The following is a 16,813-nucleotide window of genomic DNA, read 5'->3' as shown; positions in this document are numbered from 1 at the left end:
GGCAGTCATTTTCTATTGACAACAGTAGTGTGAAAAGTGCACACACAACAATATCAGAGGGCGACACAGCCTTTTTGCAGACCACAATGTGCACACATTTTCCACATATTCTAGGTGCAAAATGGAGCTGCTGTAAAGTGGAAGAATATTTTATTTTAACCCTTTTCTGTTTTATACTTTCTGATTGTTGACATGCAGGAGGGGCTGGCTTTACTTTATGGTGCTCATTCAACAATACTTTCACTATACTATTTAAAGAACACATAAAAAATACAGGTTTTGACTGGAAATTTTTTTATTGATTTCAACAAAAAAGTTAATGTTTACCATTTATCATTCTTTACTTTACTTTTTATTTACATTTTTATGTCCCACCCCCTTTCGGTTCTCTAAATTGTGATTGATGATCCTTCACTTTAGGGTGCTCCTTCAACAAAAATTTCACTACTGTATAAAGAACTGACGCAGGTTTTGGCAGGATAATTTTGTATTGAATTTGATTTCAACAACTGAAGTGAATTTTCAACATTGATTGTTCTTTACTTCGAGATAAGTATTTTTTTCTTTCTGAAAAAAGAAGAGAAAAAAGTATGAGCATCCATATAAAAACAATAATAGAAATTAAATAGTTTGGCAAATCATCCTGACAAGACCGTAGTGTTATATTCATGCATGCCACCATAAGGTGATTAGATGGACAGATAGAGATCACATGACCCTCCATCTATGGTAATCTTATGGACAGGAATGTATGGCTAATGAGGTAAAAGACAGCAGGCTTTACTTTACATATCAAGAAAATAGTGCTTAACTACAGTGCTAAATTAATAGCCTGACCCCCACACTTAAACAGACACAATATTTAGATGCTTGCATTATTGGTTGCTTAGCATAATATTCTGCTAAGTATAATATTCTGACAAGTATGAAAATGCAATTATACATTGAATGGATATAACATCAAACTCTCTTCTACAGGTATCTATCTCTGATTGCTGAATGAATTTTCAGCCATCTACTGTATCTTTAAATGCAGTCTTAGCTTCTGCAATGGTATACTGTACATAGTATCATAGTTCTTATTGTCATATGCAAAATTGAAACTCTACTATCTAAACACTCTAAGAGTTCATTAATATAAATATTAAAAAGAAGGGGGCCCAAATCTGAACATTGTGGAAACCTACTGGTAATTTCAACACAATTTGAGATAATACAATTAATGCCAACCTGATGGTGTCTATCAATAAGTCGATCGATAAGCAGATTTAAGTAGAAATTTTTTATGTAGCACTGTTTCGAATTCCTTGGAAAAGTCTAAATACACAGCTTTCTCTAGGTCCAGTCTACAACGTACCTCTTTTTTTAGAAGCTGATCAGATTTGTGTAACAGAGATCCCTCATAAACCCATTTTGATGCTGTGTTATAAGGTTATTTACAGCTAGATACTCCAGGATAGCATCACTAACGAACCCATTAAATATTTTTTTCATTAAATGAAGTTAAACTCACAGGCCTGCAGTTTCTAGGATCACCTTTTAATGTATACTTTTTTGTATATCGGCACTGTTAGGGTTGGGTAACACAGAAGACGGGATAGTGTGCCCTAAACTTGTCCCAACCTCTGTCCCTTCCTATAGCCCCCCCCCCACGCTAAATCGTGGGGTGACTACTTGAAGACTCGAAATACACAGGATAAGTGTGGGAAGGGAAAACACAAACAGACTGACAAACATTAAACACAAAAGAGTGGTTAACTAGCTGTAGTCACGACAAGAGGGTACGTCAAGAGCAAAATCAGTAAACAAAGTGTCAATGCCAAAATAAGAGCGAGTGAAGAAAGGGATTTCAAACACTGGCTCGCCGGAGGTCGGAGAACGCTACTAGCACCACCAGAAGTCCCAGCATTCTCCCCAGCGAACCTGACAGGCACCACATTGCCCATGCAGCAGTCCTCTAAGCACACCATGAAGGGAGTCCTTACTGGGTTTCCCATAGCTCCTCCTCCACTGTGCTATTGGCTCCATGATCTGAAAAGAACATTGAAACAACATTTCAAAGCTCAGAAGCACACATGGCTGTGGTCAGTTACTTTCCTTGCACTTTCCATTTAGAAAAATATATGTAGCAAGGGCATCCGCCTTAACCTGAAGAGTCCTAAAGCACGGCTCAAGATTGAAGAGAGAAAACCATCAAAAGATTAATGCCCTTTTTCTTGCATGCAGCATTTGCATGGAGGCCCAGCACAAACATACACTTTAGGTTGAATGCTGCTCAGCAGGACCTCATATGTTTACTAGATAAAAATCAAAAGAGACTGTTCCAACTTTGCTCTGGGTCTCTCTGCAAGTGGTGAGATAAACTTGGGTCACACCATGCTAGAATGCTATGAGACAGATGGGTGGCATATATTCCTCTCTCAAAACACGCTTGGGTACAACAATACATAAAATGGGGGTTGTAGCAAACTACCACTCCAGCATCGTCTCCCAAGAGTCTGCATGACTTTCTAAATAGTAATTGTCTTCCGTACCTCTCTGCTGAGAGGACCCGATGAATGTACAGCACGATTTTCAGGTTTTTGTGTCCTTAACTCTCCTACTCACCAACACTTTTAACGCCATCTCCCAAACAACACGGTTCCCTTCTGTTTTCTCCAATTTCCCTACTCAATATAGATGCAAAATAACATGCTAAACTCTTGGTATTGGCATCAAAATGTTATGGCATATCCAGGCACTGCACCATGACCTGTGAGCCATGGCTGGAGTCAATGGGACCCTATCACCGCCCTTTCCAATCAAGAATGGGACACAACAAAGATGTGGAGCACCTGCTTTCCTCTATTGGATGGGACCAAAGAGTCCACGAGGTCAATGTTGGTGCCCATCAAAATACAAATACTCACCATTTGCAGATAATGTGCTCCTATACATGTGGAAGGACAAGGCAGAAGGTCAAGGCTGGAAGCAGAGGAGCGAATTTCAGGAACAGAATCAAGGTCACACAAGCCACTAAGAAGCACAAGCACAAACTAATCCCTCCTCCCAATTAGCAGATCAAGCAAAGAAAGGTACAAAAAGCTATTTAAATTGTGACACAAAGAAAAGTGCCTTGCTAGTATTAACCCCTTAACGCTCTGCGCCATAGCTCTACGGCGCAGAGGTACAGGGAGAGTATGAAGAGGGCTCACGGGCTGAGTCCTCTTCATACAACGGTGGGGGTTGTTGCATATTGCAGCAAACCCCCACCGCTAATAACCGCGGTCGGTGCTTGCACCAAGGTTATCTGGCTTCTGCAGATTCGTTACAATAAGCCAGTGGCTCATTGTAATGAATGAGCTGCAAAAATGCCATATATTGCAATACAGAAGTAATACATAATAAACAAAACATAATAAACAGTAAAGATCACAGACACATTAGGTATCGCCACGTCCCAAAATCCATCAAAATATAAAAACGGTTACAGCCAGCGGTGACCTCCGAGACGGGAAATGGCGCCCAAATGTCCGAAATGCGACTTTTACACCTTTTTACATCACATAAAAAATGGAATAAAAAAATTATCAAAATGTCGCACAGAACTCAAAATGGTAGCAATGAAAACGTCGGCTCATTTCGCAAAAAATGACACCTCACACAGCTCTGTGCGCTAAAGTATGAAAAAGTTATTAGCTTCAGAAGATGGCAAAAAAATGTTTTTCTTTTTTTTACACATTTGTTTAATTTTTGAAAATGTATTAAAACAGAATAAAACCTATATAAATTTGGTATGACCGCAATCGCACTGAACCAAAGAATAAAGCTGAGGTGTTATTTTGAGTGCACAGTCAAAGTCGTAAAAACTGAGCCCACAGTTTTTCACAATTGGAATTTTTTTTCAGCTTCGCAGTACATGTTAAAATAAATAACATTACGGGAAAGTAAAATTTGTTACGCACAAAATATGCCTTAACACTGGTCTGTACACGTAAAAATGAAAAAGTTATGGATTTTTGAAGGTGGAGAGTGAGAAATGAGCGAAAAAACCCTGCGTCCTTAAGGGGTTAATCTGCACAATCCACAATCACCCAAACCCCAGATTGACTCTCAGCGCACACAAAATATGCTTGTTTGAACTTCACTTATGTCCATAAGCCACTTAGAAGTACAAGCCAGGTCTTTCTTTAATGAAAGCAGAAAGCGGGCATGTTAACTGCAAAAGTATCCTTCAGATCTCCTGGGACCAGTATTTGATGGATCTCATCTCCCAAGAGAAGCGGACTCAGGCTTGGAGGGTGGATGTCAGGTCAACCCCCAGCACCACACTCTTTGAGATGTTAATTTTGTAGTTACTAAAGTAGCTCTAAGTATCCAGAAACAAATAATATAACAGGAACTCTGAACTTTAGAAGGGCAAATTTTCAACAGCTATGGGAGGACCATAATAATATAAACTGGGGCAATGTTCTAAAAAGCACCAGAAATAAATGGGATGTTTTTAAAAATATTCCTGTAAAAGACATATACCATGTGTTAATAAGCACAATAGAAACAGTAAAAAACAATATGGTTAACTAGCTCTGTGAGGCGGGAAATAAAGGATTTGGTAGTGATAAGGTGTTATAGTTTTATAAATCCTGTAAAAAAAAAAAACAGATAAAGGCAAAAATAGAAACTGAAAGGAAAATTGCCATGGAAAGTTAAAAGAATCCCAAATAATTAAAAAAACATAAATAGTAACAAACTAAAAACAGAGAGTCTGGGCCCTCTGAGGAATAACTTGGGGGTCATGGTGGAGGGGTATGAGGAAAGGGCCAATCTACTGAATGTCTCCTTCTGAACTGTCTTTACCCAGGAAAGTCCCATGGGAAATGTCACAATCCTCTATAAAATTTCAACACAGGAGCAGGTACTGTACCCCCTCACAACCACTCAAATAGACAAATCACCAGGCTCAGATGGCATACATCCCTGGGTACTACATGAATTATGTACTGTAATAGATGGACTATGATTTCATATGATTGTCAGGGCTCAGGGTCAGGGAACCTCCTGGACCACCGCGGATGATAGCACAAGCTGACACTTGGGACCGGAATCTAATTGGCACCCAGTCTACACCGGGAGCCTGCTTCAAAGCTGGATGGTCTGGCTGTGGCGTGATGCCGGCAGGTCTTTCAACAGGTGTCACTTTCCCGCGGTGGCAGCCAACATTAGGCAATCTTGTGGTCAGAAGCAGGCAGATGTTCAAGGCAGACAGCAGAGATGCAGAGTCTGTAACGGAGCAGGAGAGCAAAGCTGCCAGAACAGGAGCAACGTCAGGGTCAGGTCAAGGTTCACAATGGGAGATCAGAGCAGGCAAGAGCAAGGAACACGGGAGAAAGCTCTCTCATAGGCATTTAGCAATAAGATCTGGCAAGGGTTCCTGGGAGAAGAAGGCCTTTATGGAAAACCCGGAAGTGCGTTGGCCCCTTAAATCTGCGAGTGCAGGCGCGGGTGCCCTAGGAATCGGGGTTGCGCGTGATGGCTGGTCGGGACGGGAGTAGGAATGCGGAGAGGTAAGTGAGGGCCGGGGGACGGGTAGCCGCCACATAGAGAGGGGCACAATATGTGGATCACAGGGGCACCCCTGCCAAGGATGAGAAAAAAACACATTCTCTAATTCAATGTTATTAACAAAAATACAGCATTTCACAGATATAATTCCAACCAGTCTCCAATCAGTCCTGGTGTACACAATTTTGGTTGCCCCTAGACCCGACCCTGTATCTTTATGTATAGTTTAGGGTTAGGTAGACATCTTGCTCTTCTGTTTTATGCTTCACTGAGCTGCTTTTATCCCTCTAGCACCAACCCTTGCATTCCAGAATGAGCTCACACAGAGATTTCCTGCGAGCAGAAGTCTCAGCAGAAGAGTAAAGCTGCAGACAGATAAGATCTTTATCTGCAGGAGGGGGAGGCACAGAACTGGCAGAATGTGTTATAGATTAGATATAGCAGAACTGTGTATGTTATGTACAGACATAACATACACAGTTCTGCTATATCTCATCTATAACACATACTGCCAGATCTGTCTGTAATAGTAGTTGTTCTTTTCTCTGTATCAGAGGTTAAAAATATATGAAAGTGTATATAAACCTGTACCCTGTGTGGGAGATTTGACCCAGTAGAGACCGTGGTAGCGGTGATATGTGATGCAGTCCAAGACAGTGACACCAAAGTGTAGTCCAAAACAGGTCTCGCCTGCATTTATTGCAGCAGCAGGTACAAAATAAAACAGCCTTTACATTCAGGCATCAAACAAACAAAATCCTACCCGTCTGGGTGCAAATTAAACAGAGTTCCTCTAACTCACCACTGAAACACAAAAGACGTCGCTGCTCCAGGCACAGAAGTCAGGGCTGTGTGCTCTCCAGCCTCCTTTCAGAGGCAACGCTCTCAGCACTGCTCAGCAGCTTTATGGAGCCTGATTAGGCTGCTCCCTCTACCTGTGTCCAAGGTTCTGGACAACACAACCTCAGCACTAAGGCCTTGCATAGTAGGAAAACCCAGGGGAAACATACCGCCCATCCACAGTTAGCCCCTTCAGTGTCTCACACCTGATAATCTATCCACGTTGTCAGCACACACAACTAGAGAAATGATAATGTATCTGCTTAAAGAGTCCCCAACCACACTCTGGTCTTTTACACTGACCATCGCTGAGTGAAAGGAGCTAAAACAGCAATAAAACTATAATTGTAATTGTAAATTTAGGGGTTAAAAATGATCTCTATTGTGTAAACATTGCTAGGGGATTGAAATCTGAGAATTTTTCTCATGGGCAAACCCCTTTAAGGACTGGTTCTGTTCCACATGACTGTCACACTGCAAAAATGGTGCCAATATTTTTAAAAAAAGGGTCAAAAAGTGTTCTTGAAAACTATTGACCTGTGAGCCTAACATTTGGTTTTTGAGAATGTATTTAAGGGTTATATTAGCGATGTAATCCTGGATTATCTCACTGTCCATAACCTTACAAAGTAGAGTTTCAATATTTGCAGATGATACTTAGCTCTGTAAAGTAATTAATACAGAGGAGGATAGTAATACATAATAGAGAATTTTTTGTGGAAACTGGAAGCCTGGGTTGACAAATGGCAGATGAGGTTTAATATAGATACATGTAAAGTTATGCACTTGTGTTGAGGAAATAAAAATTATAATTATGTGTTAATAAATTTCTTTGTAAAACTGACAGAGAAAAAGACTTGGGAATATTAGTGGATAGTAAACTCAATATTAGAGATGTGAGCAAGGCATCTGCTGCTAAAGCAAATAAAATTATTGGATCGAGTGGAATAAATTCTCACAATCAGCACAAAGTGGAATAAATTCGAGTGGAATAAATTCTCACAAACAGCACAAGTACAAATTACTTATACACACATGGAATTTGGGTCAGATTTAACATAGTTTTACTCTTATACAAATAACTTATACACACATGGAATTTGGGTCAGATTTAACAAGCTGTCTTAGTCAGAATATTGCTAGTTGCCCATGGCAACCAATCATAGCTCAGCTTTCATTTTACCAGTGCTTATGAATATTTTAAAGGGGAGCTGTGATTGGTTGCCATGGGCAACTAGAAATATTCTGACTTTCAGACAGCTTGATAAATCTGCCCCATTGTGTACAGCTTTTTCAGCATTGTATAAAAAGGACAAAGTATAACTGGAACGGATGCAGAGGAGAGAAACCCAGATTATTTGGGGAAGGGGGGACTAGAATACAAAGACAGATTACAAAATTTGGGATTATTATTATTTTTTGAAAAAAAGACGGCTAAGTGGAGACCTCATTAGAATGTACAAATACCTGAACAGTATTAACTAAAATTGAACACACACTTTAGGGAAGGGGGAAAAAAGGTAATAATGATTGCAAGTGCAAAATATCTATGATAATGTAATTAGCCTTCCCTGTAATAATACTCATGGGGCTTGTTAGAAAACGTCAGACGTCAGACGAAGGCTGTTCCATCAGCCGAAACGCGCGTCGGTGTTGCTGCTATCCTGGGCAACGATCACAATATGGGTAAGCTCGCCACAACGATCCATGTGTATTGATTTTTAGGTTACCAATTCTTTATCTTTCATGCTTCCCATTATGATTGATTTTATACCCGCATTTGGCCACTGATGCCCTTACATATTATTTATCTAGGTGTAATGATCGGTTGCCTGCGATGCAACTCTTGCTTGTGTCCCCTCTCATAGTGGGTTCACTTTTAAACCACTTTTGTTGTTATTTGACCCAATAAAATATATACTTTGTACTATTGATTACGTTGTTCGGCTGTTTATGTTGGTCTTTTTCACCCCTCTTCGTTTGGGGGTTGAAAGATAGGTTCCAAATACCTGAACAGGCAGTAAGAGGATCTCTCCAAAGATCTTTTTCTACCTAGGCCTGTGACCAGGATGAGGGGGCATCCTCCATGCCTAGAGGAGAGGCGATTCTACCATCGCCATAAACAAAGGTCCTATACTGTGCGAGCAGTGAGACTATGGATCTCTCTGCCACAAGATATTGTAATGGCTGATAATTTGCACAGGTTCAAAAGGTACCTGGATGCCTTTCTGGAGAGCTATAATATCCCATTAGGGGTTGGGAAGGAATTTTTCATTTCTTTGTACCAATTGGCATCAGCCTTGCAGAGTTTTTTCCTTCTTCATGATCAACACAATATAATCTATAATTTGTGTATTTAGGTAAACAAATGGCTTAGTGGTAGAAAACAAAAAAGAGTCGTCATTAATGGCACATTGTCAGAATGGGTTGACGTTACCAGTGGAGTTCCACAGGGTTCAGTATTAGGGCCACTTTTTAATATTTTTGTTAATAACCTCTTAGAGGATTTACGAAGTAGAGTTTCAATATTTGCAGATAATACGATTCTCTGTAAAGTAATTAAAACAGAGAAGCATAGTATAACATTATAGAGGGATTTGTGGAAACCAGAGGCCTGAGATGACAAATTGTAGAGGAGATTTATTGAAGATATATGTAAAGTTATGCACTTGGGAGTAGGAAATGAAAATTATAATTATGAGTTAAACAATAAATTGATAGATCAACACAATAAAATGTGTAGGATGGACTGATGTCATTTTCTAACCTTTTTACTATGATACTTTAAAGGCATAAACTAGGACAATGTTCACAAAAACGAAAGCACCCAAAACATTTTTTTCACAAATATCATAAAAAACTCCTGTGAAAACCAATCTGGTTTACTAGTACAGTAAGGAGAGCAAGATAAGGCATTTAAAGGAAATCTAATATTTGAAATAATTAGAAATAATCACCTCTTCATCTTGATTGTTCCCTAATCTTGACACGCAGGAAATTTATAAGTAGCAGCACAAAGTACAGGGACAAGATGTCTGCACTCCGGGCTGCTAATTATTCATGCCTCAATACCTCCATCTCCCATTCTGGGAGCATGGGACAGGCGGATGACATCACATGAGAGGCTTGAATTTACTCCCCTCGAGTGAGGTCACTTTCCTCATCCAGCATTGGAGAGGGAGGTGCAGGGGCTTACATAATTAACAGAATGTTTCCAGATTAGGATACAATTCTGGTACATCTGTAGATATTGAATTGATATCATTAGCTTCAGAATTCTTACTGTCTGGAAAATTGCAAAATTCAGACTTCTCACAAATTACAATTCACAAGGACATTAGAAGGTACATATTTGGAGATTAAACGACAAAGATCAGTGCCTAATAAATAATTTAATTGAAATATTGTCCCACCTCCCTTACTCCATTCCTCACACTACAATCAAGGTCTGGTTCAATCCTCTAATCCATGTAACAGTCTGTATTTTTCCTGTGATGTACACTCACCGGCCACTTTATTAGGTACACTTGTCCAACTGCTCGTTAACACTTAATTTCTAATCAGCCAATCACATGGCGGCAACTCAGTGCATTTAGGCATGTAGACATGGTCAAGACAACCTCCTGCAGTTCAAACCGAGCATCAGTATGGGGAAGAAAGGTGATTTGAGTGCCTTTGAACGTGGCATGGTTGTTGGTGCCAGAAGGGCTGGTCTGCGTATTTCAGAAACTGCTGATCTACTGGGATTTTCACGCACAACAATCTCTAGGGTTTACGGAGAATGGTCCGAAAAAGAAAAAACATCCAGTGAGCGGCAGTTCTGTGGCGGAAATGCCTTGTTGATGCCAGAGGTCAAAGGAGAATGGGCAGACTGGTTCGAGCTGATAGAAAGGCAACAGTGACTCAAATCACCACCCGTTACAACCAAGGCAGAAGAGCATCTCTGAATGCACAGTACGTCCAACTTTGAGGCAGATGGGCTACAGCAGCAGAAGGCCACACCGGGTGCCACTCCTTTCAGCTAAGAACAGGAAACCGAGGCTACAATTTGCACAAGCTCATCGAAATTGGCCAGTAGAAGATTGGAAAAACGTTGCCTGGTCTGATGAGTCTCGATTTCTGCTGCGACATTCGGATGGTAGGGTCAGAATTTGGCGTCAACAACATGAAAGCATGGATCCATCCTGCCTTGTATCAACGGTTCAGGCTGGTGGTGGTGGTGGTGTCATGGTGTGGGGAATATTTTCTTGGCACTCTTTGGGCCCCTTGGTACCAATTGAGCATCGTTGCAATGCCACAGCCTACCTGAGTATTGTTGCTGACCATGTCCATCCCTTTATGACCACAATGTACCCAACATCTGATGGCTACTTTCAGCAGGATAATGCGCCATGTCATAAAGCTGGAATAATCTCAGACTGGTTTCTTGAACATGACAATGAGTTCACTGTACTCAAATGGCCTCCACAGTCACCAGATCTCAATCCAATAGAGCATCTTTGGGATGTGGTGGAACAGGAGATTCGCATCATGGATGTGCAGCCGACAAATCTGCGGCAACTGTGTGATGCCATCATGTCAATATGGACAAAATCTCTGAGGAATGCTTCCAGCACCTTGTTGAATCTATGCCACGAAGAATTGAGGCAGTTCTGAAGGCAAAAGGTGGTTCAACCCGTTACTAGCATGGTGTACCTAATAAAGTGTCCGGTGAGTGTATAGGAGTCATTATCTGTTGCTGTGGCAGATAGAAGGTGAGCCATGATTGGTTTCTATTTTGCCACAGGTTATTATATGAGCTATGAGCTCTAAGCTTTGATTGGTTACTATAGGTCATTATTTATAGTCACTCAACAGTTTTTGTCGGAACTGGGTCTTCTCTCAATCCTCCTGTGTTTCTCAGTTCTAGAGTTGACAGTGTTAACCAAAGTAACATATTGGAAGTGGATGTTTTGGGCAAAGGAGTAGATTTCTGTTTCTCAGGGCAGGTAGTGCTTACAAGTTCTACTTGGTACATACAAAACATCTGCAGGAATCAAATGTGGAGTTGCTGGAAGGAATATTGGCAGTACCTCCAGGGGGTCAATTTGATAGAAAAAGAAGTGTTATTAGTAATACTGGCGCACGATTGTCAGTGTAGGCATCTGCCATCTTTGCTGCTTGCACTGCATCTTTCCGCTCCCAGTCCACGACAAATGGTCGCACCTCCACAGGACAACTATGCAAAAAGCTAATCTTTTACTATCAGGTCCTTCAGGGCCTCACATGTGGTCACAGACATTCCCTGTATCCATTGCTCAAAAGTAGTGTTCAATTTAGTTTGGAATTTTTAGTGATACACCTCTGGGGTGAGGTTATATTTCTGAATTATGGTCTCATAATTTCCATCTTTATCTCTGGGTCTCTACACAAGCACACCCAAGGCTTTGCCTTTTCTAGTGTTAGATACATTGCTTATTACTAAGGGGGCAGTTGGTAAACCCTCTGAGAAAAGTGTCCATGTTAACATCTTTTTCCATTATAGTAAATTGGCCCCACTGGAATCTCAACATGGTGTTGAAGAACTGGACATCTGGATTTGTGCTAGTGCAAGATCGTGATCTCTCACAGTCTGCCACTGAGCAAATTCTTGTTCTGCTTGGTGTTCTTTAAATACAAACTCCATTTGCAGGATAGGGTCACAACCGCTATTCTGTTGAAGAATCAAGGGTAGAGGAGACTCCATAGCATTCTGGGAACTGGTGCTACCAGTACTTCCATTGCAGGACTGTCTGATGTATCTGCTGACAACTGTTGCTTGGATCAGCTCCTCTTTCGATCGACCCACTCAGTTAAGCCCCCTAAGGCCCCCTGCCATCTTAGCAGCTGCTTGCCAAACAAAAGATAGAAAAGAAAAACAGAGAGGGGGATGGGGACAATTTGTTTGCATGTATATATGTCTGGATAACCAATTGGATGAGCTGAGAGCCTTCATGTAGACTGAGATACTCGTTTATAAGAGAACCTAGTCCTTAAAGTGGTTTTCCCATGATCTGATAGTAGACAAGCAGAATCAACTGCACTGATTGTTCTTTTACCTGTATAAATTTTCTGCTTCTTCAATGCTTTCTGGGAGAGCACATCCTTTAGTTTCAGGAAGTAACAACACAAGGATCCCAGAAATGATTCCTATAACAGCTACATATAAAATAAACAAAAAAAAAATGAACTAAAGACTGGCAACATTATTTATTTAGTAGTCACTGTTTTGTGGACTTTCCCTTTTAACCTTTTGGACCATGCCTTTCTTACCAAATACAATAAGTGGTAATGATTTCCAAATATTTGCCAGTCGATAAACAATAAATGGTGTTATAGTTCCTCCAAGATCGCACATAGATGAGCAGACCATCACGCCAAGATTCCTAGAATTACATGTAAAAGCAATGTCACAATGTTATGTGTATTTCTGTAAATAACTCTGCTTGATCAGGATTAAATAATCAAAAATCAGCTATACAGTAGGCTACCATATACTAGTCATTTTTGGGTGTCTGCAGCTATTCATAATGGCTACAGGAATCCAAAGGATTGTATACAAACCTTTTAGAGGCCGAGTGCCCAAACTACAACAAAGACCCGCTTATTTATCGCAAAGTGGCAACACAGAAATTTAATTTGTGATTTATACTCCCTTCTCTGTCACAGCTTTCATTGATATCAGCACCCTGCGGACACCAATAAAGCAGAAAATAGTCCCAGGTAGAGCTGTCACTTTAAAATAGCTCTGTACACAGCAAGTCCTGGGCTGTCTGGGACTGTAGGAAGAACCTGGAGTCATCTCTGGTGATTCCCTGACTGCCCACAGAAAGGGCTCTGAGTGCCACCTCTGGCACCAGTGCCATAGGTTAGCCATTACTGGTATAGAAGAAAGTAGCAACATGCCTAAGTATTGTTGCCCTGGCATTGCAATGTTTGAGAAAAACTCTGTGGAGTTTAAATTTTACAATTCTGGGAAGTAATACAGCTATTATCTTTACTTCTTACCAAGGCATGTTGCTGCCTTTTTTTCTAAATTAGCCACTGCTTTTATCCTATATATTTGGGCACAGCACAGAACTACTATTCCTCTCTTGCTTAACTAAGCACAGCACTGTACTACTTCTACCCTACATACTTGGGCACAATACTTTTACTACTTATATAATTGTATTACTCCTATCCCACATATCTAGGCATTGCATGCTACTACTACTACATACTTAGGTAGAGCATCCTAACGACATTTCTTGGTAGACCTTAGTACTGCTACTCATTTTCTACACATATCTGAACAGTACTACTACCCCCAGCCCACAAATATGAGCACAACACAGTAATACTATTGTTTCCTGAAAATTGAATAGTGTAAAGTAATACCTACTACAAATACTATATAGTATTGTATATATTGTGTGATGTATTGTTATATGTTTGATGAAAATGTTTTTATTTTTCATATATTTGCTAAATGCTGAAAACTAATATGAGGCCAGACTATGGATGAAGATAACAGAGCCCTGCACAGCAAAAGAATGTGTCATTGGCTGATTTGCGATACTGCCCACTACAAGAAGAAACAGCCTTTCATCAGATTATAATTTACTAACCAATGAACTACGGACATTAATTCTTATCTTTAGCTAACCACCCCAGGTCCAGCGCACTGAGGGTTTCTATAAAATCCTTTGTGACGTGAATAAAGCACACACATGTGCATAGCAGTTTGCAGAGGTTGTGATATTATACCATACCTTGTTTGGTCTGATTTCTTCTTCTGAGCTCACCTAGGTCTGTTATCAGTTATTAGAGAATCTGAGGTTGTGTGAACAAGGGTAAAACTTGTCAGATGGTGGGGAAAGCAGGCACTACACTCGAGGAGCCGAGAGGGACCCCGGACTGGCAATCAAAGGGTGTTTTCTGGCCATTTAATGGATTGACCAGAGCTTGATCAACTCAAATGCACACGGTAAGTTCAATGGTTTTTTTTGTGACTCTTTGTCTTACCTGTGACATTGGTCCAGTGTTTGAGTTAGTTTCACTTCTGAGCCGACCTGAGGGCCACGCCTAAGTGACAGGTCTCGGACTCTGCTGGGGACTCTGCTTCCCCTTAACGCCGAAGCCACTTTTCACCTTCCTGACACGGCCCATTTTTTCAAATCTGCCCTGTGTCACTATAAGTGGTCATAACATTGGAACGCTTTAACATATCCAAGTGATTTTGAAATTTTTTCTCTTGACACATTGTACTTCATGCTAGTTAAAAAATTTTGGTGGTATGTTTTGCATTTATTTATGAGAAAATCAGATATTTGGTGAAAGTTTAGAAAAATTTGCAATTTTCGAAATTCAAAATGCTCTACTTTTTCCACACATAAGTCATAACACCAAAAAACGTAATAACTAACCTTCACCGAATGTCTACTTTATGCCTCAGTGGTTTTTTATGCATACTCTCATTTTTGTAGGATGTTATGGGGCTTTGAACGTCAGGTGCAATTTTTCACATTTTCACAAACAAAGCAAAATCCTGCTATTGACGGACCTGCTCAGGTTTGAAGTCACTTTGAGAGGCCTAAATAAAAGTAAATTACTCCATTATAGAAACTACACCCCTCAATGTACGTAAAACAACCATTATGAAGTTTGTTAACCCTTTAATTGTTTTACAGGGGTTAAAACAAAATCGGATGCAATTTCGAAATTAAATTTTTTTTGGCTAAATGAATGTGTTTTTCATACAATGTACAAATTCTCAGTGGATAAAATACCAAAACGCTCCACAATTTGATACCCAATGCCTCCCGCGTATAACAATACCCCATATGTGGTGGTAACCTGCTGTATGGGCACACGCCAGGGCATTGAGGGGGGAGCTGCGCCGTTCAGAGCAGATTATGCATTGTCACTTTATAATGGCTATACAATCTTTATTTTTTTGGCAATTTGGACATATAAGGGCTTATTTTTTGCGACATGAGATGCACTTTATAAATACTTCATTTTAGTGGGTCTGTAGCTTTTTGATGAGATTTTATTAACTGTTTAATGTATGGAGGAAAACAAAATTGTCAATTTTGGGTTTCTTTTTTTGTATATTTTGGGGGTCGTGCACCATACACTAAATATACTATAATATTTTTATTCTATAGATCACTACAATTACGGTGATACCTCATTTATATAGTTTTTTATATATTTTACAATTTTACAGGAAAAAAACGATAATAAAGAAAATCTCATTTGTTTTTGCATCGCCATCGTTTCGGAGATATAATATTTTTTGATTGACAAAGCTAGTTTAAGGCTTATTTTTTACGTGTTGAGTTGTCGTTTTCAGTGGTACCATTTTGGTGCACATAACTTTTTTTTTATCACTTTTTGGAACATTTTTGTGAAGGGATTTTATGAAAATTTCCATTTTTGGTGAGTTTTTCAAATTTTGTTTTTACGGCGTTCCCCTTATGGGTCCAATAATGTTTCTGACTTATTAAAAAGATTGTTACGGACGCGGCGATACCAAATATGTGGGGGGTTTTGGTGATTTTCCGTTTTTTTTTACTTTATTAGATGTGTATAGGGAATGTTTGTGTTTAGGGGACTTTAACTTTATTTAATTAATTCTTTTTATTAAAAAGTGTGTTGATTTAGTGCTTTTAACTCTTTTCTTTACTTTTAAAGGTTAGCTTGAACAAGCAAGCCACTGATCGGTGAAATCTCCGATTGCGGGTGTCAGAGGCAGGAGCCGGCGCCAGAAGCATGACGTACTATTACTGCATTTTGCGGGAACGCACCTCCCGCCATGCAGTAATGGTACGTCAAATGTCGGGAAGGGGTTAAAAGAATTTATACATTGTTATAGTGTCACTGCCAACCCAGGTTACTCTCCTTCTCCTGACCGGGTGTGGTTTTTGCTGCAGCAGTGAGTGTTGAGTTGTGTTCGGGTCTCATATAGCAGAAAGTGACGGTTGTATTTTGATTTTGGGCAGATGGTAAGGTAGGGAGGCATAGTGAGGAGTCCCAAGCCTTGAAAAGTGAGTAGGGCTTGGGGCTGGTACTTGTACTTTGTGCTGGTATCCATGTGGTGGTTCCCATAGACCTAGGAAGCACAGGGCCCTCATAAGTCATGGTAATACATCAGGAGGTTATAATTGCAAACCGGAGGAGCCAGGGGTGATTTAACCCCTTACCGACATGTGATGTAATAGTATGTAAATGTCGGGTCCCGGTGCATACCCGGAGCCGGTAAGTCTTTGCTGCATATTGCAGCAAAGGCTTACTGGTAACACCCGCGATCGGTGCCGGCACCGACACGGGTGTTTTACCGTTGGTCGCCGCCGGCGCGTGGGCGCCGCCATCTTTCCGTGTATCGTCGCTCCCCGTGACGTCATCGGGGAGCGGCGATCTGTCGCCA

General features: G+C 40.5%; 1 protein-coding gene across 2 annotated transcripts in view; it reads right to left on the bottom strand.

Moving 5' to 3' along the window:
* Window positions 1-314: 314 nt before the first annotated feature.
* Window positions 315-16,813, bottom strand: part of SLC22A2 (solute carrier family 22 member 2) — a 524,556-nt gene continuing 508,057 nt past the window's right edge. The window contains exons 10-12 of one of the 2 annotated variants that reach the window (XM_072140991.1): window positions 12,673-12,785; window positions 12,459-12,558; window positions 315-567 (exon numbers count right to left, since the gene is read on the bottom strand). In XM_072140991.1, coding sequence (XP_071997092.1) covers window positions 540-567; window positions 12,459-12,558; window positions 12,673-12,785 — 241 coding nt within the window. In that variant the 3' untranslated portion in view covers window positions 315-539. The remainder of the gene's footprint in view (window positions 568-12,458; window positions 12,559-12,672; window positions 12,786-16,813) is intronic. The other variant, XM_072140993.1, reaches the window with a different exon arrangement.

Source organism: Engystomops pustulosus, chromosome 3 (genome assembly GCF_040894005.1).
Source record: "Engystomops pustulosus chromosome 3, aEngPut4.maternal, whole genome shotgun sequence".
Classification (NCBI taxonomy): domain Eukaryota; kingdom Metazoa; phylum Chordata; class Amphibia; order Anura; family Leptodactylidae; genus Engystomops; species Engystomops pustulosus.
The sequence above is the reverse complement of the archived record's forward strand: the minus strand, read 5'-3'. Positions and strand labels throughout refer to the sequence as shown.